This window comes from Haplochromis burtoni, unplaced genomic scaffold, assembly GCF_018398535.1.
Source record: "Haplochromis burtoni strain Fernald_Lab_line unplaced genomic scaffold, NCSU_Asbu1 Contig_237, whole genome shotgun sequence".
NCBI lineage: Eukaryota > Metazoa > Chordata > Actinopteri > Cichliformes > Cichlidae > Haplochromis > Haplochromis burtoni.
Genome location: NW_024582598.1, coordinates 47,835 through 72,950, shown reverse-complemented (window position 1 = coordinate 72,950; position 25,116 = coordinate 47,835). Strand labels below are relative to the sequence as shown.

General features: G+C 42.3%; 2 protein-coding genes across 2 annotated transcripts in view; both read right to left on the bottom strand.

The window, feature by feature from the left end:
• Window positions 1–10,101: 10,101 nt before the first annotated feature.
• On the bottom strand, window positions 10,102–13,771 carry LOC102289639 (oocyte zinc finger protein XlCOF6). The gene is made up of 3 exons (XM_005938265.2): window positions 13,600–13,771; window positions 12,888–13,348; window positions 10,102–12,283 (listed from the first exon to the last, which is right to left on the bottom strand). Exons 2-3 carry the CDS (start codon window positions 13,309–13,311, stop codon window positions 10,899–10,901), a joined length of 1,809 nt encoding a protein of 602 aa, XP_005938327.1. The 5' UTR covers window positions 13,312–13,348; window positions 13,600–13,771; the 3' UTR covers window positions 10,102–10,898.
• A 1,274-nt stretch (window positions 13,772–15,045) lies between these two features.
• The window catches only part of LOC106633547 (multiple epidermal growth factor-like domains protein 8), a gene marked incomplete in the record, with an annotated part of 35,826 nt that continues 25,755 nt past the window's right edge, over window positions 15,046–25,116 (bottom strand). The window contains 14 exon segments of the mRNA XM_042227012.1: window positions 15,046–18,155; window positions 18,283–18,415; window positions 18,610–18,740; window positions 18,852–19,022; window positions 19,120–19,312; window positions 19,399–19,567; window positions 19,688–19,883; window positions 20,919–21,150; window positions 22,800–22,931; window positions 23,028–23,146; window positions 23,249–23,509; window positions 23,633–23,830; window positions 24,101–24,304; window positions 24,635–24,798. Of these exon segments, the coding sequence (XP_042082946.1) occupies window positions 16,665–18,155; window positions 18,283–18,415; window positions 18,610–18,740; window positions 18,852–19,022; window positions 19,120–19,312; window positions 19,399–19,567; window positions 19,688–19,883; window positions 20,919–21,150; window positions 22,800–22,931; window positions 23,028–23,146; window positions 23,249–23,509; window positions 23,633–23,830; window positions 24,101–24,304; window positions 24,635–24,798 (3,794 nt within the window).

The following is a 25,116-nucleotide window of genomic DNA, read 5'->3' as shown; positions in this document are numbered from 1 at the left end:
TCAGACTGACTTTATCTTTGAAGCTCATTGTTGTTTAGGGTTCTCCTGATGGGCCACCATAAGCATGATCAAATATGACAGAGGACTTCAGTGGCTTGAATTAGCCTTGTTCCTTTAGTTACCTCTAAAACTATTACACAAGGATCACATACTTCATCCATGCACAGATATGTGATACTGGCTTATTTCCCACATTAAATAAATCAAGACATTTATTTTTTTCTCTTTAAAAAAAAGCAAACTAGGTACTCTTAATGTAATGTTAATACTTTTTTGAAAACCTAATAACTTCTTTTTTTTGGGGGGGGGGGGGTATATTTATGCAGGAATTAATACACTCACTATGTAGTACAACTACATATTTAAGGTAAAAAAAAAAAGGCTAAAAACACCAAGTCTGTGTGAGACGCAAGCTTTCTGACTGCAGGGCAGAAAAACTAATATTTCTGTTGTAACAAGATGCTTAAGGGCACCGATCACAACACAAGATCTCTTGGTGATGAGATATAAAATGTCCTCCTATATTTCATCAGTTTTCCCATGCTTGAGGTTTCTCCTCCCTTGCACATCCTTTCTTCCATCCTTTATTTATCCTTCAATCATCCAAGGCACTCTCTTCTTTTTCAGCCTGTTATCCCTTTCTCCCACTCACTTCTCCCAGAACACTTTCCTTTCTTTCATTCTCTCTCCATCTGCTTCCTATTCCTCCCACCTCTCCTCTTCCTCCCTCTGTCTTTCTGTCTTTTGGACACTTCTCTTGGTCCTTTCGGTATCCCTCCACCCTGCCTCTACACCCTCTTTTCCCCCTCTTTCCCCTGTGATGAATGAGTCTGTCTGCTGGGTGCAGTTCATATTTACTGAGCAGGGGAGCGCACACTGTCAGTCTCTCTTGCCCTCCACATCTCTATTCCTCCACTAAAGAGACAGAGAGAGCAAGAGGTTACAGTGGGATGAGAGGAGGAGGGAGGCCAATGCAAAGAGATCCACTTCAGCAGTCAGCACGATAGCAGCTGGCCTGGTGGGGACCACGTTAGTATGGACTAGCATAGTTTGTCAATGCTAGCATTTGGCGTCGGAGTGAGAGAGAAATCCCGCGTACCTCTCGACCAAGCTGTCAATGTGGTGATGGTAATAGGGAATAAACAGCGTCTTTCCATCCTTTTATGTGTAACTCAGCAGCCCACTCTCAGTTTTCTCTCCTTCCTTTGTGTGAGCCATGCTTTTAGGCAAAGTGGACTTGAGAGGGAGAGAAGTAAGAGCCGCTACCAGCAGCAGCTTACCAAAGGCCCACAAAATACCTGGTTTCATCTACGCCTACATGCAGCAGTGTGTTGCAGCGAGTCAAACTGTGTGTTTTGACCCGTGTGTTGACCCCTTCATGAATGAGAGGAATGGATGTGGGCCTACCAGAGCCCAAAGGGACAGGCCAAGAGCCGCCGCAAAGCCCTGCAGAGCCACCATCTCTTCCCACACACTGACCTCGGAGGCCAGCCAACACCAAAACCACTGTAGCATGACGACATCAGTGACACGCAGCGCCAACGCGCGCAATGTGTTCCTCTGCCAAATTGACAAAAATATAGACAGTAAATACAAGGAAAATTGGATAGCTCAAATTACATCACAAAAAGAAAATCCTCTCAACTGGACTTTTATAAGATTCAATATGGGGTAATTTAATTCTCAGTCTGCAACCTAAAACACTACCAAGTGTCTGTCAAAGGTGGCTGATTGAAAATGTTTTTTGCCATTTGGCTTTCAGACGGGGAAACCTAAATAAATGTAAGGTTTTACGTTGTCAATTTGTTGATGATTTGCAGTAGATTCTTGGCCATTTTAGTGCTTCTATATCTTCCCTGATAAAATGTAATGTCACTGTAAACATTGAAATAATACAGCTGCATGTTCGAATCCAAGAAGGACAGTGAAAGAGAATGAAGGGAAAATAGAAGCAGGAGAGGAAAAGAGCAGAACGCTGAGAGGGGGGGAAGGAAAGCATCCTGCCATAATCATCTGAATATTAGGGAAAATTGGACATAGGAAAGGCGAAAATTGGATATGGGAAAGATTTCTGAAGAGCAGAGGAAAGCCTGAATGCATCAAATGTGAAAACAATGACGGATATCAAAACGGATGGAAACAAATGCGGGCCCCTGTGGATAAATCACTGCTGTAAAATCTCTTTTAGAGATCCTAAAAGCCATCTTCAGCTGACAAATGAGAAGGTCAGAGGTCTTTCACGGGGAGCGCTGTAAGATGAAGCAGCACTGTTTATGATGAGGGAGGAGTTAAAATGTTGCTTTACAATGGAACATAAAACATATTTTCTACATACAGTGCCAACCGCACGCTCACTCCATACGGTAGTTCAAACAAATCGCCTAAACTTCTGAGCAGGAGACATTTCCTGAGCTCACTCATTCCCCGAAGCATCCTTTCCACAGCTATCCATTTCCCCCTGGTGTCTCAAGAGAGGAACTACTGCCATTTCAAAAGGTGGTCTCTTTGGCGAGAAATCTTCAGCCAGCTCGCTCGCCAGCTAAGACTGGTGTAGGCCTCAAACTGTGACGCATCCAGCTGTCACTCAACTGGGGATAAGATACGCATAACACTGTATGGAAAGGGTAAAGAGTAACACCATTATTTATCAGGACCCATTCTCTCCCATCCTGTGTTTGTGTGCTGCATCGCTCCCCCCACCACTTTCTCATCCCTGGATCATATTTGTCCATCTGCCTGCCACGCCGATGGAACATTCCAAAAATGGCTGCTGTGCAATCTATCTCAATTTTCCAAATCTATTAACTTTCTTTGTGTGGCCTGCCTCTCCTCGAGCCCGATCTTTAAAAACCGTGGATGTTCAACAATTATGATAACTGCAACAGGGGGAATTAGAGAATCCACCCATTCATCTCTCTGCCCCTCCTCCACACAGACATGACGCGGCTAAATGAAAAATGGACACGCTTTAAGAAGTATTGATTCCAGCTTTAAACAAAGGTACAGTCAATATTATTTACTCCTAAATATATCTTTGTTATCTGTGCTGGAATCGTAGTTACTACTCTGTCCCTGTAATTGCGGACATAAAAATAATAGACCAATTCCCACTGAATTGACCGAGACAGGTTTGGTTGCGGCCCGTGTCCTAGAGATGCATATCCTGGGTGTAAATGAACGTGAACAAGGTTTTCCTCTGATGACTGCCTTACTAGAGGTAGATATACACACATATTTATATATATAACAATCCAAATAGGAAATAAAGTGAAAAAGACACAAAGCAATGCATTTTACGCATCTGAAAGATATAAATGGAGCTTTTCTTTTCTATGCATTGTTTCAGAATATGTTTCCCTCTCACAGAGCTTTGTCATTTATTAAGTTTATCATTTATTCTTTTCCTACTAAACATTCCATTAGGCCCACTGGGGTTTATTTTCTCATGTTCAAAATATACTTTTGTTTTGGGCTTTTAAATCAGATGTCTTGTGTGCCCTATAATAATCTAACATTTCTAACTGGCAAAACAGGCCTTTATTATGCTAGTCTGTTAATCTTTTGCAGATATAATCATCATAATCAAATCCTTTGCATTCAGTGACTGTCTGAACTCGAGACCCATGGACAACATCAAGTTCTACATTTGCTACTGTGAGATGCTCAGCTGGGCCTTTAATGCAGTTACACCTTTAGGTCTGTCATCATCCGTGTGCCGTCTTACCACTGTGTCACCTCACACATAGAATAAATCCCACAGCCTGTCATTCACCTTGCAGTGATAAGGCCTTTTCTCTGGTATTTTCATGCGAATATACTTTCAACTCCTGCACCTTTCTATCGTTTTTTGTAAACACACTCATGAGGTTTGTGTCACCAGGAACTATAGATATTACCTGTACAATGGGAGCAATGTAGTTACCACTATTCCCAATACCATGCTATACCTGGTGACAGCAACTCCTCAAAACAAACTGGGCATGTGTGATTTCCCAGAAACGACATGAAAACGAGAAACATTCTTCTTCTTGTTTCTTATAGCCTGTTGATCTGTTTTTACATACTGCTCAGCGCCTTTCTGGTTTCCTACACAACAAACATCAAATATCAGTGCTGGCATTTAGTCCTTTGGTATTTGCAAAAATAAAAACCCTCTTTCATTTCAGGAAAATGATTTTTTTCTCTTAGGTGTTTTTATTTTAGATGAAAGTTAAAACCTTGTGATGGTGAAGTTATAAAGAACTGCTTGGAGACTGAACATTTTAATAATTCAGCTCTGCTTTTTATTGTAGTGCAACAATAGTGGCAGCATTAGGAGTTTTTTTCTCAATCTGGGTCTGAGAGGCCAGACAAATTACAGCATTCAAATCTTACTGTTCAGAAAATAATAACTTTGTGTTGACCAGCACAATCCAACTACTCTGTTTGAAAAGGGATTTAGATGAGGAGTTGCATGAGTGTACATGGTTTACTTGTAATGAATGGTTTGAAAAGGTATCAAATGTGATTGTATGAGTTCTCCTGAACTTGATTGACTGTTTGCTACAGCAGGAACTATAACAAGAAAATAAGCAGAAATGGCAAAACGAAAGCTGAATCTTGAAAACAACCCTGCTCTGATCTGAACAAATAAAAAAAAGATATTCCAATGAGAGTTCCAATTGTTTAAAGCTTAAAATACCTTATCATACATCTAGCTGAAAGACAAGGATCAGTAAAAGATTATGTATGAAGCAACTTACCAATGTTGCTTTCCACTGCCTCAGCTTGTGGTGTCACCTCATAGAGTCCAGTTAAGCATGCATCAGTATCTTCCTTAACAAATGCCTCCAAGCCTTTAAATTCCCAATACCCAAACTTTGTTAAAAGGCACGTTTCATGCATCTCGGTTTCTGCTGGCACCTCTTTGAATTGTTTACAGTTAACATTATTCCAGCCTGAGCTCTCTTGTTCACTCCTCAGCTCTCCTTTATATTTAGTACAGTGTGATTCTAGCTCATTTTGCAGACTTGACAAAGTTGTTATTAATGGTGTGTACTTCACTGCACTGTAAAGTATTCTTTTCAGTGCAAGATAATGTCTGTCATTCTCCCAAAGTGTGTAATGTTTTTTTAGAACTGCTTGGAGGCAATCCTGGTCAACATACCTCAGTTTTTGTGGGATTGAAAACTGTAGTTTTGGTTTTGGGTCAATAAATGATTTTGGGGAACAGAATCTCGCCAAAGATCCGCCTCATCTCCTGCAGTCTCCGGCTTATAATGGCAGTCTTGTATGTCTTTGAATTCTGCATGGTGTTTGCAATCTGACTGCAGATCTGTCTTAGCAAGCTTGGTCATCTTACCAGCCGCCTTCTCATCAGTGTAGACAAAAATAACTGCAGTGTACAGACATTTAATGTCATATATTAACCTAAAAAGGGATTTTATTATTATGTCATTGTAATGTAAAGTAAATGCTTACATTATTACAAAGAGTAGTACTGAGGTATATCATAAACAGGACCGACTCAAACTGAACTTCTGTGGCTTGTTACTTAATGCCTAAATCCCATGAGGTTTCAGTCTCTGAGGTTTTTGTTTGCTGAGATTATTTTCAGTGTTTCTACATCATCTGTGTAGTTCTGAAAGCAGAAGTATGAACTAAAAACATATCAAATGAAAATATGTCACATCCCCTCGCTTCATTTTAAGTACAAAGGGAAAGTTATTGATTATATGACAAACTGAAGAGGCCAATTTAAGCATATGATGCTCAACAGCACAGTCTTGGACATGTCTTGGAGGCAATCCTGGCCGGCATACCTTCTTTTCACAGCTGACAATCTGACATATCATAGCAGGAAAAGCACAGGTGTATTAACAGTGGTGCATGCCACTTAATGGGTAGCCGTGGTTTATGCATACTAGATTAAGGTCATTTTAAGGACCTAATGCAAATGCCTACTTCAAATGCCTGTACTGTGAAAAGGTCTTGAGCCATCCCTGATTTCTGGATAGTCTGCTTTCAAGGAGCCAGACTTTGTGAGTTTTTTAAAAGTGGCCTCGATTTATAGTTCTCCAGGCTTTCTACAGGTCCTTTAATGTTGGTCTTTGGATTTGGTTGCTTTTTCACTCATTTTCAGTTGACTCCTTGCACCTGACCATTTTACGAGGCATGTCTTGTTTGTTAAGCCACTTAATGCTGACATATTCAAGCATATAATTGGGGCTCAACAAGGTAACCCTGGATTCTCCCTCTGCACTAGGCCAAGACTGGGGCCTTCCTACATACCTTTTTCACTCACTATGTGCTTACACATCACTCTGCATGTAATCATTAGTCATTATTAATCTTGGGCTCTCTTCCATAGTGTGTATTTGGGCCTGTCTTTCTCCCCTAGCCCTCAACCAGTCGTGGCAAATGTCTGCCTTTCTCTGAGCCTGGTTCTGCTGAAGGTTTCTTCCTGTTAAAAGTGAGTTTTTCCCTCCCACTGTCACTACGTGCTTGCTCAAAGGGGGTCATTTGATTGTTGGGGTTGCAATATAAAGCCCCTTGATTGCTGTTGTGATTGACACTAAATAAAAAGAAAAAAGGGGGATGAACGAGTATTTTGTCTATGCATAACAGACAACCTAGCAAAGAACCAAAAAATGCCAAAGACAACACAGACTGGAAAAAAGTCGTGTTTTTTACATCAGCATGTTGATTCCCAAAGAGCTATTAGCCAACAACTTTAGGGGCTGGTCTACCTACATCAGATGAACACTTTCTATAAGTCATGCCCTTAATAGGTAAAGCTCCAGCAACACAGGACCTGAGAGATACATCTGGCTATTCAATTGATCTGTTTTCTTGTCAGAAATGGTCTCAGTGGATGTGTAGCTGTCACAAAGCCATTCTTAAACAAGCATTTTCTCTGCAATACTGGAGAAAATGCTCCAGTATGCCAAATCACACTAGAACTGGACTGAAAATTAGGTGCAATAGGTCTTATGGAGTGATTAATCCAGTTTAGAAAAATTATGGTTTAAATCATCTCAGGTTCAGAGAAAGTTGGGAGAAAAGTAGAACAGCCATCTAATGTCTACAGCTATCTGCAATCCACAGTGGAGGCATCTATTACTTTACATGGACGTGTTTTCAGCTAACGTTAGCTTATAAAAGCCAGCTTGTCTATCTATCAATTTTGCAATACATAACACATTTGGTTATGAAAATAATTTTTTCTGGTTACCGTAATAATTTTTATATTTTGTTTGTATTTTAAATTAGATTATATGAATAGAAATGTGGATTAAAGGTATTAAATGCTACTTTTCTCAGCAATAAAACTGATAGACTTAACTTCACATAAAACTAAACCCACTTAACTGACCTACTGCGTCATTCACTATATTGCTTATTACTCCGGACTTGGTTTTTTGGTGTTCCTTGAACCTTTAATGATGGGTGCAGTACTTCGTACATACCTAAAATGAACTCGCATCTGGACACGGTTTTCTTGAGCCTGGTTACTGAAGCTGGAATATCTCGGAAGGAGCGTCATTTCACTTGTAAGCTACACTGGCTTGTGTTATTGTATTTTATCCAAACTCTACCTGCCGGAGCTCTCGGCTAAGCGGAAAAGGAAGCGGTCGTTTTAAATCCCCTCCAGCACCGCAGAGGCGTGGCGTTTATGTTGAACACTTGAAGGTTGGTGGAGAAAAGCACAAACTTACTTTAGTTTCACATTATATGAGAAGATTATAGAGATTAATGACAGAAAAAAAACATTATGACGTATAAACTTGCACATGAAAACCTTTAAATATGAATTATTTACTGAGCATTTTACTGATTGCTGTGGATCGGTCTTCCAGGCAGCTACGTTTGTGGTGGACGGACAGATGCTATAAGATAAAAAGACAATATTAACCGAAAATAATATTATGTTATGCAATGTATTCCGGAGAAGTGCGGATTTTAATGCAGGGGTGGATTTGTGGTCTAACACTTATTCACCTGTTTTCACTTTGGTAAATAAAAATAACAAAAGTTCATCTGCACTAAATCCTGCCTCTGCCCCACTTAAAGTGCCTCTATAATGTACTTTAAAAACAGCGAGCACTGACCAAAGTGCTAAACATAAAATAAGAAAAAATATCAAAATAAATATAAATACTAAAAATAAAAATACAGTAAACAAATAGAACACTAACATCAAAAATAAAATCCAAATAAATTTAACATTTCTATACTGGGTTAAAAGACAAACTGAAAAGGTGGATCTTTGATCGCTTGAGGAGGCCTTTCTAATTTGTAATGGCAATGCGTTCCACAATTTGGGAGACACAACTGTGAAAGCCCGTTCCCCCGGTGCTTCTGATGCGTCTTCGGCACATCCAATAACAACTGCTCAGTTGATCGAAGAGACCACGAGGGGGTGTGCAGGTGCTGTAGCTCAGAGAGATAGTGAGAAAAAACAAATAAAAGAATTTTAGAATGAACTCTAAAATGGAAAGGCAGCCAGTCTAGTGAGAGATAAAATAGGAGTAATATGCTCCCTTCAACATGTACCAGCTGAAGACGTGACAAGGATGACTGGCTAATACCAAGGTACCATGAGTTACAGTAATCCAGCTCAGTCGGATGGATTACTTAGCATGGATTACTGTTCTGAAATCATCTTTTGACAAGATGTGCTAGAGGGCCCATGTCCACAGGAAAGAACCCACCAGTGACACCTGACCCAAAGAGCCAACCAAGCTTTCACTTCCTCAAGACAGTCATTTAGCGCTTGCATGTAGTGGTCATTTGTCTTTTTTAGGGGCATATACACCTGCGTATCATCTGCATATAAATGGAAAGCAATTTTTTGTCTTCTAAAAAAAAGGGGGAGAAAAGCAGAGGTCCAAGTATTGATCTCTGTGGTACCCCACATGAGACTAGAGCTGGGGAGGATCTAAAATCTGAAAGGCTGACACAAAATGTTCTCTCAGCCAGGTAAGACCTAAATCACTTCAGAGCGGTACCATGCATGCCTACACAGTGTACCAAGAATGATAGTAAAATATTGTGATCCACTGTGTCAAAGGCAACTGTTAAGTCTCGGAGAACCAAGATCACATGATCCCCTACATTTGTAGCCAGGAGGACGTCGTTAACAACCGTAAGCAATGCAGATTTGGTGCTATGCAGAGATTTAAAACCAGACTGAAAAATCTCAAGGACATTATTTTCATTTAAAAAGGTTTTCAGCTGATTATATGTAATTTTCTCCAGAATTTTAGAGAAAAAGGAAGCTTGGAAATAGGCCTAAAATTTGATAAAACAGAGGGATCCAGGCTAGTTTTCTAAAGCAGCAAAATTTTAGGAAAAATACCAGATGAGAAACTGGTAATAACAATAACAAGAATGAATAGCCCAAGAGTAGAAACGACCTCTTTAAATAATTGAAGTAGAACAACATCAGTAGGGGAACCTGAGGGCTTCAGATGACTAACAACCTCATAGAATAAAGAGAAAGTTACAGGCTTAAACTGGTAGAAAACAGCACAGCAAGAAACAGGGACTGAAGGGTCAAGAGCAGGTGGTGTTTTCTGAGCCCTGGTGTTATTCACCTTTTCCACAAAGAAATTCAGAAATTTCTTACATACCTCAGAGGAAGCTTCAATACAGTCAGACTGAGGAACATTCAACTAAAACCAAAAAAATGTCTTAAAAAACATTAGCACAACAAATTATTCTCAAAATTCTTTTAATTTTATTAAGATTGGTGGGACAAGTGGCTGCCCACACAACATTGCAGTATAAGGATAAAATAAACTGTATTAAGGCATTAAAATGCAAGACTGATTTAATAATAATCCAACTGTACAGGAAGAATATCCAGAATTTTTGTATGTGTCCTACATGCACAATAAGTTTTCAAGAATATAATCATCTCCCAAAATAATTACACAACTTTGGCCAATGAATTAGCCAGCTACTAAAAAAAAATAACAGTCTACACTCTTACTTCTACTTCTGCTTATTATTTTTAAGGTGGTGAAGTAATTAGATTCCTTCTTTTTTCAGTGCAAAAAAACCAACCTAACATAACCCATTTACTGCCAAGTCAGGGGGGCAAAAACACCAATCATAAGCTAATTCTGCATTTGTAAGATGATCTGTTCTGCGTGTGTTAGGTTGATGCTAGATCTCACACGTGACTCAGTGTTAATGCATTCGTCACATAAACTGACTCAACTTCACTTTATTTACACACAAACATTCAGACAAACATGCAGCTTAAAGCGCTTCACACAGCAAAACCAAAACGACACAGAATGACATTAAAACCATTCACAACATTAATTATATAAATTATAGACAATAAAATATAATACTAAAAATAAATATATAAAAGCAATAAATACAGGGATACACCTTGCACTTCAAACTTTCATTGATGTATTACAGATAATTTAGTAATCAACAAGTGGAAGAAGAAAAACAATCCATTAGCAGAATTTCATATGATTTGTTCAAGCTATCTTTATAGTGTTTTGCAAAAACAGATTATTGTTGCGACAGTGCCGTTAAAAGAAAAACTGCTGGCAACCACCAGTTCTACCCAGCAGCCTCCTTGTAGATGGACCTATGCTATACATTTGAAAATACTAGATGATTTTCAGAAATGCTGACCTCTGACCTTTACATCGAGCTCACTGAGATTTGAACTCAGGTTTTTACACAAACTTGGTTCCCCACGCCGCTCCAGCAGCGTGACAACAGCCTTTTACTTTTGATGGGTAAAAAATGTCATGCATTACATTTACAGGTAAGAGTTTGCTTTAACACATTCATTTAAAAAAACCAAACAAAAACAGACTGGGTAGTGTACTTTTACTTGCAACTTAAAGTCAGCACTGTCCTATTTACAATCTTCTCTTTAAAGCTTAGCGGCATTTGGCAACGTGACCGGAAAGATGGTGAGAGCGGGCAAACCTGCGGAGGCATTTAGGGCAAGAATACGGCTTCTCGCCCGTGTGAGTTAACATGTGAGTTTTCAAATGGCCCGACAGGCGAAAGCTTTTCCCACATTCTTGACATGTGTAGGGGCGCAGGTTAGTGTGACTCCTCCTGTGCTTCCCCAGATCACCAGATGAAGTGTAACAGCGGTGGCACTCGGGACATTCAAAGGGCTTTTCCCCAGAGTGTATCCGTTTGTGTTTCACCAAGTCACCGGACTGTGTGAAACTCTTATCGCATTCAGTACATTTGTAGGGTCTCTCACCAGTGTGGGTGCGTTGGTGATTTCTTAAATGGGCAAGGCGAATGAACCTACTGCCGCAGACAGTGCAGTGGTAAGGCCTTTCACCAGTGTGTGTTCGTAAGTGTATTTTTAAAGCGCCGAGATCTCCGATCTTCAACCCGCAGTCTCCGCACTGATGAGCTTTCTCATTGGTATGAAGTTTAGTGTGAACCCTCAGGTTTCTCTGAGTGTTGAAATTTTTCCCGCACACATTGCAGTGGAAGGGTCTTTCACTTGAATGTGTCCTCAGGTGTAGATCCAGGCTAGACTTCAATCCAAACTCCTTTCCACATTCCGAGCAGGAATATTCCTTCTTGCCAGAGTGTGTGGTTAAATGGCACTTAAGATGGTGGGACCTTAAAAAGGCTTTCTCACACACCTGACATTTGTAGGGCTTCTCCCCTGTGTGTATTTTCATGTGTTGTCGCCAACCGCTGCGCTCTACAAACCTCCTGCCGCAATCTTTGCAGACAAACGGCCGGTCGCCTGTGTGGGTGCGCATGTGGTCTTCCAGGCTTTGAGGTGTGCGCACTTTCTTACCACATTCTGGACACTCCACACCAGTGTCCAGACAGATTGGTTTATCTTCAGGCTCTGTGCTATCTAGTTCATGACACAAATGAGGTCCTTGACCCCAGGTAGTTTTGAAACTCTTCCCACAATCAGCACAACTGAGATATCCTCCTCTAGTAACCACAGACATGTTGTGCCAGCGCTGACAGTGATTTTTTAGGTTCTTCAGGTACTGGAAGCTGCGAGCACAGGTTGGGCAAGGGTGAAGCCTGCGGGGAGGGGCAGAAGGGTGGACTTCACGTACGTGGACCCTGAGGTGTACTTTAGAGTTAAAGGTACTGCTGCATGCACCGCAGCTGTATTTGGGGATGAGATTTAGTGTGCGGCTTGAGAAGCACGTGTTGAGTTTCGCAAGGTACTGTTTCTGATGGACCCACTTAACATGCTTCTCCAGGAAGTCCAAGTCAGTAAAGGAGACAGTGCAGTGCGGACATGGAAAAAACTCAGATGATGACTCTACATAGGAGTGACAAAAAAATAGACAGGAGTCACATCAAGCAAAGGTAAGAATGTATGATTAGACTTTTCCTGTTACAGTAATAGGAAACTCTCTTGATTTATAATAAAGACATTTAAGCTGTGTCACCCAATTTGCACCCAATTTTTGTTTTTAAAGTTATTAAAGATGTATGCTGTAAGATAATTCCACTCTTGAAAAAGAGCAGTTCAAATAAATAATTTAAAGCCCTAAATTCATGCCCATGATGAGACTATGTAAACTTCTGACTATAACTATATATTCAGTGGCTGGATCTGGATTTTTTAATGTAATGTAATTTTTGGTCAGAATCTTTCCATTTTCTTGTCTTGCTATTCCCTTCAATGAGGGTGTCTAGCTTAAGGATCACTAACAGTGCTCCTGTTATTTCTTAACTTTTTTAAAACATATGTATTTAACCCTCAGCTGATTAAAAAAATGTAAATGCAGATACACCTCTAGAGCTTGCATTAATGTGTTTCTTATACATACTTTTCAAGCTAAAACTGGCTATTTGTAAAATTTGGAAAAGGTGAATAACAACTAAAAGCAAAAAGACCCAGACTTAAGGCCGGTCTCTACCTCTGCAAGCCTCCTCCTCTCCCTCTTCAAACCCCTCTCGGGCGCTGCTTGCATCCTCCACCTCTTCTTCACTCTCTCTCTCTTCTTTGACCCACGACTCCGGCTCCTCCTTGACAGCAGCTTCAGTGAATTCATAATGTGGTGGATGGTAGGAGTCAAACTCCTCCTTTATGTGTCCTTGTGAAATATAAGCATCTGTAATAGTGTCAGGCTTAGTGTCTTCTGTGCCTTCACTGTGCTCCTCGCTGATCTCCTGCGAATGTGGCTCCTCCTTTATCTGGATATTGAGGCCGTGCCCATTAGTGTATACTTCACTGAAGCCTTCCTCGCCATCACTCCCCTGCTCTAATTTATGCTCAGCTTTAATAGTGACCGCATCGCTTTGTGTCTCTTCTGTCTTTGCCTCCCCTTTTGTGGATTTCATCTTCACGTAATCACCATTAGGGTTTCGTCGTGGCGTGCTGTGGAGCAGAGGAAAACACCGTTATGTCGAATATCTCGATGGACACTTAGATTTAAAAAGGCAGTCCGAGAAACACAGGGAACAGAAGCAAGCGTCATCTAAATATTCCCTGACTCTGGTTATCTGATCTTTGTTAGCTCACATTAGCTAAGAAGCATTAGCCTAGCAATAGGCTAACGCCATTTACTTTCCTACAGCTGTGCAACTGTCACCGTTTCGCTTATATTCCGCCACAAAGAAGAGACTCACAGTGTTAAATCGGGCGCTTAAGCCGCAGCAGCTTCTTCACATTTAAGCGACCATTTACTGGCAGTCTGCATCAGTTATAAATGGATAAAAACACAGGAAGAGCACCGCACACTTCCTCTGGTGCTGGCCAACCAGAGCACATCAGCCTTGTTTACCTTGAACCCGCTTTTAAAGTGACAGCTACAAAAAACAAGCATCACAACAAATCACGCCATCCTGCATCATAACTTATCTGTCATGCTATACGTGATGTAGATGGGTTAAGAAAGATTAAAAAAAAAAAAAAACTACAAAAAGAAAAATATCCTCAGTTTTAACAAATTCTCACTGGTCAATTCGTTAAGTTCACCTTAATAATACTGCGTTACAACCTCCTTTGTCCTAATTATTCATGGTATAGAATCAACAAAGTTTTGGGAACATTACATATTGACATGAGAGCATTACACAGTTGCTGTAGATTTGTCAGATACATATCCTTGATGGCAAGTGGTTATTTGATTTGCTGTTGCCTTGAATGCCAAAGCAGGGCCAGGGGAGGTAAAGATGCAGAGGCTTTGCAGGCCAGTCTCTGCAGGCACTGAAGTGTCTGGGCACTAGAGGACTCCAAAACCATAGAGCAATCAAGAACGACACAGATGCAGCAGAAAAGGTGCCAAGCAGCCTATGGATCAAGCGGACCAATCCATGGATGACAATTGCTACTTGGACAGCCAGTGCCTGGGTTGCACGGGTGAGGGTGTATGACGTTGAACGACCCGAAACACTCACTGAAACCAGATTGCATCACTGTTGATGTGTTGCATCAGAAAATGTATGCAAAAACTTGAAATACTTAGGCTTCTCAATTAGAAGCACATTAGTCTGTACCAGGTATAAATATGTTGTAGGGTTTTCCAGCTCTCCTCCAAAATATCATATTGGGCCAGGGGCGTAATTTCCAGGGGGGGGGGGGGAGGGGTTATGACCCCCCATAAAAAGATCCAACCAATATAACCCCCTAATAAAATTATGAATTATCTTGCATAAATAGGCTGTTTTCTTTACTCCTTTCAGGTTTTAACAGCAAATTAGTTGCATGTTTAATCATCTAGGAATTTACCCAGATTTATTTATTTAGACAGAGATCTTGACCCCCCCAATGTTCAGCACAAAGTTACACCGATGTATTAGGCAGTACCTTCTGGGCAAGTCATTTGCAGTTTTGAACTCTTAACTGTCAGATTTAAAAATTTAAAATCACTGTAAATTACTTTTACCTCAACATTAAAACGTTACCATTACAGCACGCTTATTTTTACTAAAACTTCAGTTGTAAGCCATTGCTAGGTTTCTTGTGGTCAACGTGACAAGATTAATGTCTGAGCCACAAACACCAGAATTTTACAGCTTTTAAATATTAAAGTATTTTTACTTGTAACAGAAAAAAAAAGAAAAAGCGCATAATCATGTTCCACAGACTTTATTTCAGCTGACTCAAGACAGACTCCTCACACAATCCTCTGTACAACACTGTTCCCTTCTTTGAAAACGAAAATACAAACACAATAAAAGTTATGTACAAAAATAAAGCATGTTAAAAAAAATTACAGAGATACAAGACACAACAATTTTAATGCTCATTTGGGCATGGCTGCTATAAATAGTGACAGTATTCATATGAGCTTTATTTTGCTGAACTACTCAAAAAAAATGGAAAAAAAGAAAAGAAAAACAAAACGCCAGTAGCACCATTCTGAGTTCGTCCACGACAATGTTTGCCATCCGAGCATGGATGACACCCCGCTCTTGTGTTTCACATGAATTTTAAAGCCCCATGGCTCTGTGCAGTGCAAAAAAGTAAATCAAAATACTCCCGTTAACACAAACCAGTGAACATGTAAATCACTTAAAATAATGCTGCAAAACCTTTACAAACCTCTCACCAGGAGAACTTTCTAATGTAACACTTTCCACTGTTAATGAAATGTAACTGTTCATACTGTATTTATTTATTTTTAGTTAGACCATAGTTTGATTGGTGCATACAATCACCTAAGAAGGCAAGCTGCCATAAAAAAGGCAGCTTAATGAACCATCTCAACACCGACACACATTTAATGTGAACAAAAAATAATCATAAAAAAGGACAATTTCTTCATTTTAATGGACGAGTTCTGTTAAGTTAGTGTAGTGTCGTGAGTGCAAAAACGATACTGAAAACATTATCCTTCACAACTTCTCAATTCAAAACAACTCATGAAAGAAAACTCTAAATGTCACTTTAACATCTTCCAGGAGCTGCACCAAACACATTTCCATTAACACAAGTATTCAGTGTAAGCCATCTGACACACAGACAAGGCAAGAAGTGAAGGCAGACGAGCAAAAAGATGTATAACGTAACAGAGCAGGTGAATGCATATGCGGAAACATACGGAGTCTGTTTAACATAAACGTGTAGCTTAGAAGCCTGCCATATACTTAGCTACAATTAATAAATCATTCATATCGACTATGATATAAAAACCACCTCACAAGTAACTCAGACTTTTTTCCTGCGCTGACAATCAAAATGTTGCACATTATGCCGAAATCAAGTCTTTTGTTCTCAATGGCAATTCTGATTGTCACTTTTTGGGGGAGGGGGGTATAAAGCACATGTTGGTTCAAAGCAAGCACATGGTTTTACACCTCTGTTGGTCAATGAGAATAATTTTAACAAGAGTCCAGCTTCAGTCTTCAGTCGCATAATCTGTCGAGTGCACTCATACCTCTTTAGTGATCACAGACACGATGTGACGCATTTTGCTGATACGTATAGCAGTTGTAGTGTATTCTAGAGACAGCTGGCTTGGTCATGTGAAGCACTGGAATACAGTATAGCAACACATAATAGAATAAAAGACACTTTAAATTCATTATACAGTATATGTATGTATATGTACATCTCTTCAAAATGCTCAAGTTGCTCTTACTTCTGGATGTTGTCATTGCCTTGTGGCTGTTTCTTTCAAAATTAATTTATTATATACCAAACCCTTTAAAGACTTATTCTATCTCTCATAAAAATGTTACTTGTTTCTCTACATAGCCATAGTGGTCAGGTGCTGATGCCCCAGCAGCCCCTTGCGGCCTGCACCCGCTCCTGGATGCCCGCCTCCATTGCCGTGGCCACAGTATTCCTGCAGGTTCTGTCGCAAAGTAACCAGTGCGGAGCCCAGACAGGCGCGGTTCGGAGCCAAGACACCCCCCGGCAGCTGGAAGAGGACTGTAGCCACTCCAGCCATACCATCATCTGTGGGCTCCAGGGTAATGGGCCCCACCTTGAAGGAGGAATAGGAAAAGCCCATAAGCTGAGAGAGGAAAGGGTCAGGACGGCAAAAGTGCTGGTAAGCGCTGTATGTGGATGGGTGGTGATGATGTGAGGCTGGGTTGCCAGCTGTGGTACTGGCATAATGATGGGTGTTCAAGTAGTGCAGTGGTAAATGCTGGCCGCTGTTGCCTCCTCCACCCAAGGTGAGGTGATGGTGGTGATGGGCTGTGGGTCCAGAGGATGGGTCATGTTTATAGGAGACAGGTCCTGCTCTGCCCCTCTGGCCAACCACCACTCCACTTAACTTGCTTGTGCGGGCATGAGCAAGCGACACAGTGCTGCCCCCTACCCCTCCACCAGATGAAGGCAAGTAGATGAGCTGAGGCTCCTCCGGCTCAAGGTATATAGTGAGCTTAGCAAAAGGCCTTGATGCCATCTTTGTCATCTCCTGAATGTGGCGACGCTGCTCCCGACGGAAGTCCAGGAACTGCTTAACCTTCCACAGGAGGACGCAGACAGACAGGAAGAGGAAAAAGCAGGAGAAGAAGACAGAGAAGAAGACAAAAAGGTCAATGTGGGCTTGGTCCTGTCGCAGAAACAGCAGGCCCTGGGACTCTCCTTGTCTCTCTTCAGTTCCAACACCTCTCAGAGCGATGTAAAAGCGACTAGATTTCAAGGAGTGCACCTCATGGGGGAAGGTGATCACCACACGATCTCGAACACCACGGACAATCAGCACCGTCTGGGGTTTCCACACGGTGATATAGGTGATGAGTCCTTCAGCACGTTCCTCTCTAATTTCCCTTTCCGCTCCTGGAGGTTTTGCTTGCAGGCTTTGGGAAAGCACAGAACCTGCAAAGTTGGATGAGGTGTTGGCAAACACCTTTATAGGGGACGGAGGTGAATCCTTTTCTGTCCCGGCAGTTTTCCCTGGAACTACAGATTCCTCCTCGATCTTGATGGTGTGAATCCCTGTGTATCGATCTACGTCCACAATGAAGGTGTCATGAGAGTTGGACACGTACACCTCCACCTCACCAAAAGTGACATCAATGGTGACCCGAATGTCCACATTGGTGAACTTTGGCTGGGCAGCAAAGAATACAGTGCGCCCCTTGGGCAGGTTGCGAATGGTGGGATCATGAAAGCAGTTGGTCTGCGATGTGGGGTCAAAGCAGCACTCTGTGTCCACATTAAACTGACGGTAGCACTGACGCCCATTCACTGGTGTACCATTGAAAGAATCCTTGCACTTTGCACACTAAATGAAAGAGTAAAACACAGAATTTAAGCATGTTTCATTCACTGACAAAAAAAAAAAAGAAAAATGTGGATTTCAACAAGTCAAAACTGTAAAAAGTGGAAACTGAACTCCAGCATGCACATACCTGTTGTCTGTAGCAATCTTTGCGATCACTCTGGGGGCTGCTGAGGCAGGAGGAGGTCTCTGTGTTGTTTTGGCAGGGGCAGCCTGTGCCATCGTGTTCATTGCATGTATCTGCATGGCCATTACACTGACACCTGTGATGAAGAGGAGAAATTAACATTCACTACAACTGTGCATGTATAAGCATTTCTCTTAATAGTAAAAGACACATCTGCTGATTATAACTGACAGACCAGGTACTGAGTAATCAAAATCACACATTAAAACTTTATATAATAACTTTATATAATAACACTCCAGTGACAGCTCAGCAGCAGATTTTACTCACTTCTCACACTTCCCCTGCAGCAGGAAGTAGCCACTAAGGCAGCTCTCACACCGATCCCCTACGCTGTTGTTCTGACAATTTACGCATACAGCATTCTCCTCTGTTGGACCCTCAGACACCCAGGACTGAATCTAATAGGAGGACAAAAAGTGACAGAACTTTAAAACTAAAGTGGTTTGTGTTTGTTTTTTTAATATAAATATATTCACATACACAAACCCTCACGGATTTCAGTTACTTACGCTGTTAGGGTCAAGAGGATATAATTGTAGAGTTTCCTGTGCCTTCTTAAGTTCATCCCGGGATAGACACACAGCGCTGTTTCCCTTGCAAAATTCCCGACATGGATGGCAAGTGCCACCCCCCTTGGCAGAGCCCACAAACAGAGGCTTACACTTCTCACAATGTTTACCCTAGATTTGGGGCATAGAGGAAACAAAGTGGATTACTGAATATGAAAAAAACCAAAACGTTTAAGGCACGTGAATGTAGATTATTATAAGCACTTACCATGGTGTTATTGTGACACTCCAAACAAACATCTGGTTTGTTAACACCAGCACAGTTGCTGTGTTTGTTGCAGCTGCACTGAGAGGAGCAGTTATCCCCTACAAAGCCAAAGTGACACTGGCAAACTCCAGGGGATGTGCATGTCCCATTCACACAGCCTTGTGCACACACTGGCTCACACTGACCAGAAATACTGCACAGAAGGACGCAAAAAGCGGAGATTTCAGTGAACTTCTTCAGTCACTACACAATAAAGTTCAAACTATCCTCTTATATTACCTGCTAAGTATGTAACCCTGTTTGCAGGTGCAGTGGTATCCTTGTGGCAGATCGTGGCAGTCCTGAGTGCTGTTACAGTTGTGATGACCGTTGGCGCATTCATCCTCCTCTGGACAATGGAGAAAAGACCAGCTGCTGTTTGTCAAAGGGCAGACACCCTCACTCACACCTGTGGAGGGGGGGGAGAGAGAAAGACACAGAGGTATGCTGATAAATAACAAAACAATCCACTCATAACATGCCAAGATGCTCAGCTTCTTCAAAACAATAAATTTAACATTGTTCTCACCATCAAGTCCTCCCTGTAGGCAGCGTCCAGCCCCATTGCCCCCGCGAGAAGAACACCAACCACACTGAGGCCTAGCAATGCACTGGGAGCACTGAGTGAGCTGGGAGCACTGGGGAGAGCAGGAGTCTCCCCTAGAAAGCAGTCGACCGCACTGGCCTGCCTCACACCGGAGGGGCACAAAAGATGGGCTCATGCACTACAGGAAGGGGAAAGAGATTTGCTCAGTTAAATTAAAAAGAAAATAAATTAAGTTAAAGTCCAACATTCCAATCAGGGGTGGGTGATACGGCCTCAAAGTTATGTCACAATATTTTCAGAAAACATATGTTTTAATGATAACACTACAACATAAAAAAATATAGGAACATTTTAATGATGGTTCCGCACAGCAACATTTATAAGTGTAAGTAGATGAACTGCATTTTCTATCCTTCCTTCCAATGAGCTACTATCACTGATGCTAACCTTAGCAATCTAATAAAACAAGGTGCCAGCGGTAGCAGCAACACAGTGCAATAGTAGTGACACAGCACCACATCCAGTGAGAGTAAAGTCAAACCTAAGCACAAAAATTTAGCTTAGCTACTGTTAAATAATGCATTATCAGAGCTAATTTCAACTGCTCCCTCACTTACAAGGAGTCGCCACAGTGGCTCATCATGTTTGATCTGGTAGATTTTTTACATTAGACACTCTTCCTGATGCAACCATAAAACTATCCACCCAGAACTGGGATAGAGATCTGCTACTTGTTAGGAGAACATGTAAACCACTACTTTGTTACATGAGAAACTGAAAAATGTTTTCTACCTGGGATATCATTTCTTGAGTAAAGTCTTAACCAGCTGGTCAAAGCCCCTTTCACCACAATCTGTATTGCATCATATCTTTAGCCAAATAAAAGACAACTACATCCACTGTTTGGTCTTTCTGTCATGTACAACCTGCAGTGAAATTAGTGAGTGCTACGGCGACACTGGGTAGAGCGGTTCTTTCACACATTGACAGCACAACACCGATCGCTAATATTGCCTCCTTCACATCCTGTTTGCACTTGTTAGTGGTTTTTTTTGCTTCAACTGGTCGTTTCCACCTTCAGTTGGAACTATTTTCTTGCATATTGAGCTTTGTTAGAGGTTGTTGAAGTAGCTCTTTTTTAAGTTATTCTTTAATTGCATTGCTATAGCTGTGATATTGTGACGTGATCTTATGATGATGACGACAATCTTACCCGCTGCAGGGCCATGCTCCACACACAGTGCTGCCAGCCCCCATCAGAGCCATTGGAGCTCAGACAAAGGCTGCAGTTATGGAGACTGTGGCATGGCGGAGGGCACGGCAGAGGAGGGGATGACTCCACCTGCATGGGTGAGACGTTGAGCAGAGCGTAGCTGAAACATGTCCAGTCATAAGTGGGATTCACACTCAAGATGCGCCTCGTTTCGCCTGGAGGAGAGGGGAAAAGAGAAAACATTTTTGCGGATGATGTGGTTCTGTTGGCTTCATCGGGTGAGGGCCTCCAGCTCGCACTGGAACGGTTCGCAGCCGAGTGTGAAGCAGCGGGAATGAGGATCAGCACCTCCAAATCTGAGGCCATGGTTCTCAGCCGGAAAAGGGTGGAGTGCCCACTCCGGGTCGGGGATGAGTTCCTGCCCCAAGTGGAGGAGTTCAAGTATCTCGGGGTCTTGTTCGCGAGTGATGGGAGAAGGGAGCCGGAGATCGACAGACGGATTGGGGCTGCAGCTGCAGTAATGCGGACGCTGCACCGGTCCGTCGTGGTGAAGAGGGAGCTGAGTGTAAAAGCGAAGCTCTCAATTTACCGGTCGATCTACGTCCCTACCCTCACCTATGGCCACGAGCTGTGGGTAGTGACCGAAAGAACGAGATCGCGGATACAAGCGGCAGAAATGAGCTTCCTCCGAAGGGTGGCTGGCCTCTCCCTTAGAGATAGGGTGAGAAGTTCGGCCATCCGGGAGGGGCTCAGAGTAGAGCAGCTGCTGCTCCACATCGAAAGGAGCCAGCTGAGGTGGTTCGGGCATCTGACAAGGATGCCCCCTGGGCGCCTCCTGGGTGAGGTGTTCCAGGCATGTCCCACCGGGAGGAGGCCCCGGGGCAGACCCAGGACACGCTGGAGAGATTATATCTCTCGGCTGGCCTGGGAACGCCTTGGTGTTCCCCCGGATAAGCTGGAGGAGGTGGCTGGGGAGAGGGAGGTCTGGGCCTCTTTGCTTAGGCTGCTGCCCCCGCGACCCGGCCTCGGATAAAGCGGATGAAGATGGATGGATGGATGGATGGATGGATGGATGAATACAGTGACCAAATGAAAGGGTGCTTGCTGCTATTAGCAGAAATTACACGCACAGCTGATTATGAGGTGAAAGTTGCAATTTAAATTGAAGTGGAGTTGTTAGTCTGTGTTGACCTGGCCATGCAAGGGAAATACTACTACTACTACTACTAGTAGTACTACAAATCATAATGATAAGGCTCAGAAAAAGCAATATGAACTTATTTTCCATTAGACATAGTAAGAAGTAAATTATAAATAAGACAGGTACAAGCAGGAGCCATGACCAGCAGTAGTCTTAGGGTTGAGCAGAAGAACAAAACTTGAATTTTTAGAGGCAGTCAAACACATTTCATCATTTCACAGGATAAAAATACAGTTGGAACAGTCTTGAAATGTCAGAGCCAATTATGTAATGTCAGTCCAACTGTGCAGTTGCTAACACCCAGAAAAAGGCAAAGAAACCTTTGGACAAATAAAGAGATGAGAGCGCGTAACCAGAGAAACCGCTTAAATGCTGATGACTATGGGTTTTTAATTTTTGCTATATAACTTTGCACTGTCCACTTTCTGCTGGGAATAATAACGGTTATCTTATCTTACAAAATATTTAATATGATGACTTTACTGACTTACTTACTCTTAGGTATTCATGAGTCATTTGATTATGTTAAGCATGACTTTACATTTAAAATGTAAAAAAGATAATGATTATAGTCATTACAGCATTATAGACATGATGACTATATTATTATAGTATTTATAATGATTATAAATAAAACAAAAGGAAAAAACAAAAATATCTTAACAATGTTCTCATCTTACCTGTCATACCAATCCCTACACTCTCCATAGGGGTACTTTGTGAGGTAGGCAGCAAAATAGAAGCAGGCCTGAGCAGATTCACACCACGCACACTGGCTGGAGTTGGAAAGGCATTCACCACATGTCTTTCTCCTGTAAAAGAAAGTGAAAGTAGAGTAGAAAAGATCAGCTGGAGATGTTTGTATGACCTAAAATAATGTGTAAAATGAATATTATTTTTCAACTTACTGGTTGCACACTTTAGGACACCCCCTTGGATCACGTATGGATCCATCTACTCTTCCTCGCCGACTGCACTGGTAGTCGCCTTTCTTGCTGGAGTTTATCTGCCACTCACAATAAGGGTCCTACAATCAAAGTTAGCACAGCATGAGTCAAGAATACAGTTATGGTATACAAGTCAGAATAATGACAGATAATGCCAGTTTTTATGTGCATCTGTGTTGTACCTGAGTACAAGCAGAGCAGTCTCTGTATTCTTCACACATGGTGCAGTGCTGGGGTGCTAACAGCAGATGGAGCTGACCTTCCATCTTCCCTTCACTGTTCAGCCCCTCAGGGCAGGGTTCGAGGTCTGGGCTGTCACGCAGCAGACAGCGGGACAAAGACGGGCACCAGCCACAAGACTGGTCTGACAGGCAGGCCAGACAGGACATGTACCCTGAGCAGGAACCTGAGCGGTACGGCTCCGAGAATAGGAAGGAGATCTCCTAGAAGGAGATATCACAAGATATAAAGGAAAGGGTATTAAAACTATGCTTTTGTTTCATGATCTAAGAAAAATCACAAAAGAATTTTGCACAAGTTAGTTTTGCTGTTGAAGTTAAACTCACACTTCCTCCAGGCAACGTTCTGTTCCAGATCAAGGCCATCTCACTTGTTTGTCCTGAGCCCGAGTTGTTCAGGTAGCCCTCCGCCTGAACAAGGTAATGGTTTCCCCGAGTGAGGTTAGAGAAAAGTCGACTCCCATCTGGTCGAGTCAGGAGCTTCAGCTCCTTTTCCTGCTGAGCTGCCCAGTGACCCACCACCTCCTGATCAGCAAATGGGTTCACAATGCACAAAATATGGACATGAAGAAAATATGGATAAAACAATAGTGTTTCATAACAATATTGAGCCCTGGGGACAAGGATATTGGCTTTCGCCGACAATTCTTAAGCATTCCAACAGTTCCAATGTTTGGCCATATGAAATTGAAATTATTTTAATTTATTATCAAATCTACTACAAATAATCCTCTAAAGAATTATGCTGTAAAGAAAGAGACAAAGAAATTCCAGCTGACATGCACTTCTCCTCACCATCTGGCTGGAGTTGGGTCCTGTTGCCATTCGAGCCTCAAAGTGAAGCCTCTGGATGCGAGCCCACATGGAGACTGTCTCTGTAGGAGGGGGTGCAGGTGGAGGCCCGCCCCACAATGGGTGGACAAACCCCCTAAACTGTAAGGCTACGTCCATTTCTGTGGTGGGGCCAAGCATGACGGTAGCGCTGCGGAGGATGGTTACCTAATGTGAGGGGTGAGGAGGATGGAGGACAGTGGAGGATGATGGAAGTGGAAACACATCAACAGAGGCACTATTCTCTACTAACTGCTCCACAAAGTTTCACAAACGACTTGAACAAAAATATCCTTTCTACCCAAAGCGAACAGAGAAAAAGAAAAAGAGACATGACGAGGTTAAAAAGCATAAAGCACAAAGAAAAACTAACAAAAATAGAATCATTATATCCAAGCTCGAATGCAATATTGGTGGCAGGAAGGAGGAGTAAGTATAAGCAGAGAGGGAAGTAGTTACAGGCTCAACTGGTAAAGTCAAAACATTTGGACTCCGTACCTGGTCAGGCTGGGAGTCGTTGCGGGGGTGCTGGAAGGTGAGCAGGTGCAGTCCCGGGACATAGTTCTCGGTGCGACAGGAGTGGAGGGAGGTTAGGAAAAGGGTACGCTCCCCCCACCAGCCGTACGCCCCTGAGATCTGGTCCACACGGCACGCACTTCGCTCTGTGAGACCGAGAGGGAAAGGTCAGCACATGCACAAAAAAACCCCTAAAATACCCCCACACATCGGGCATCTTAAATCTCATATTACAGCAGCCTTCTACTGTGCACCACTGTACTGAAATGAATGTAATTGGTGAGTCTTGTTTGACGTGTGTTCTGAAGGAGTAAAATGACCTCACTGCACCAGAAGTATGTGACTAGACAGGCGAGTCAAACTGTGGTTTGAGGAACCTGTCCAGTCTCAGCTGGGTATAGCCAAGTCACTGAACTTCACCTCTGAAACACACCAAACATGAGTCAATTACGTCCCTCCCATGT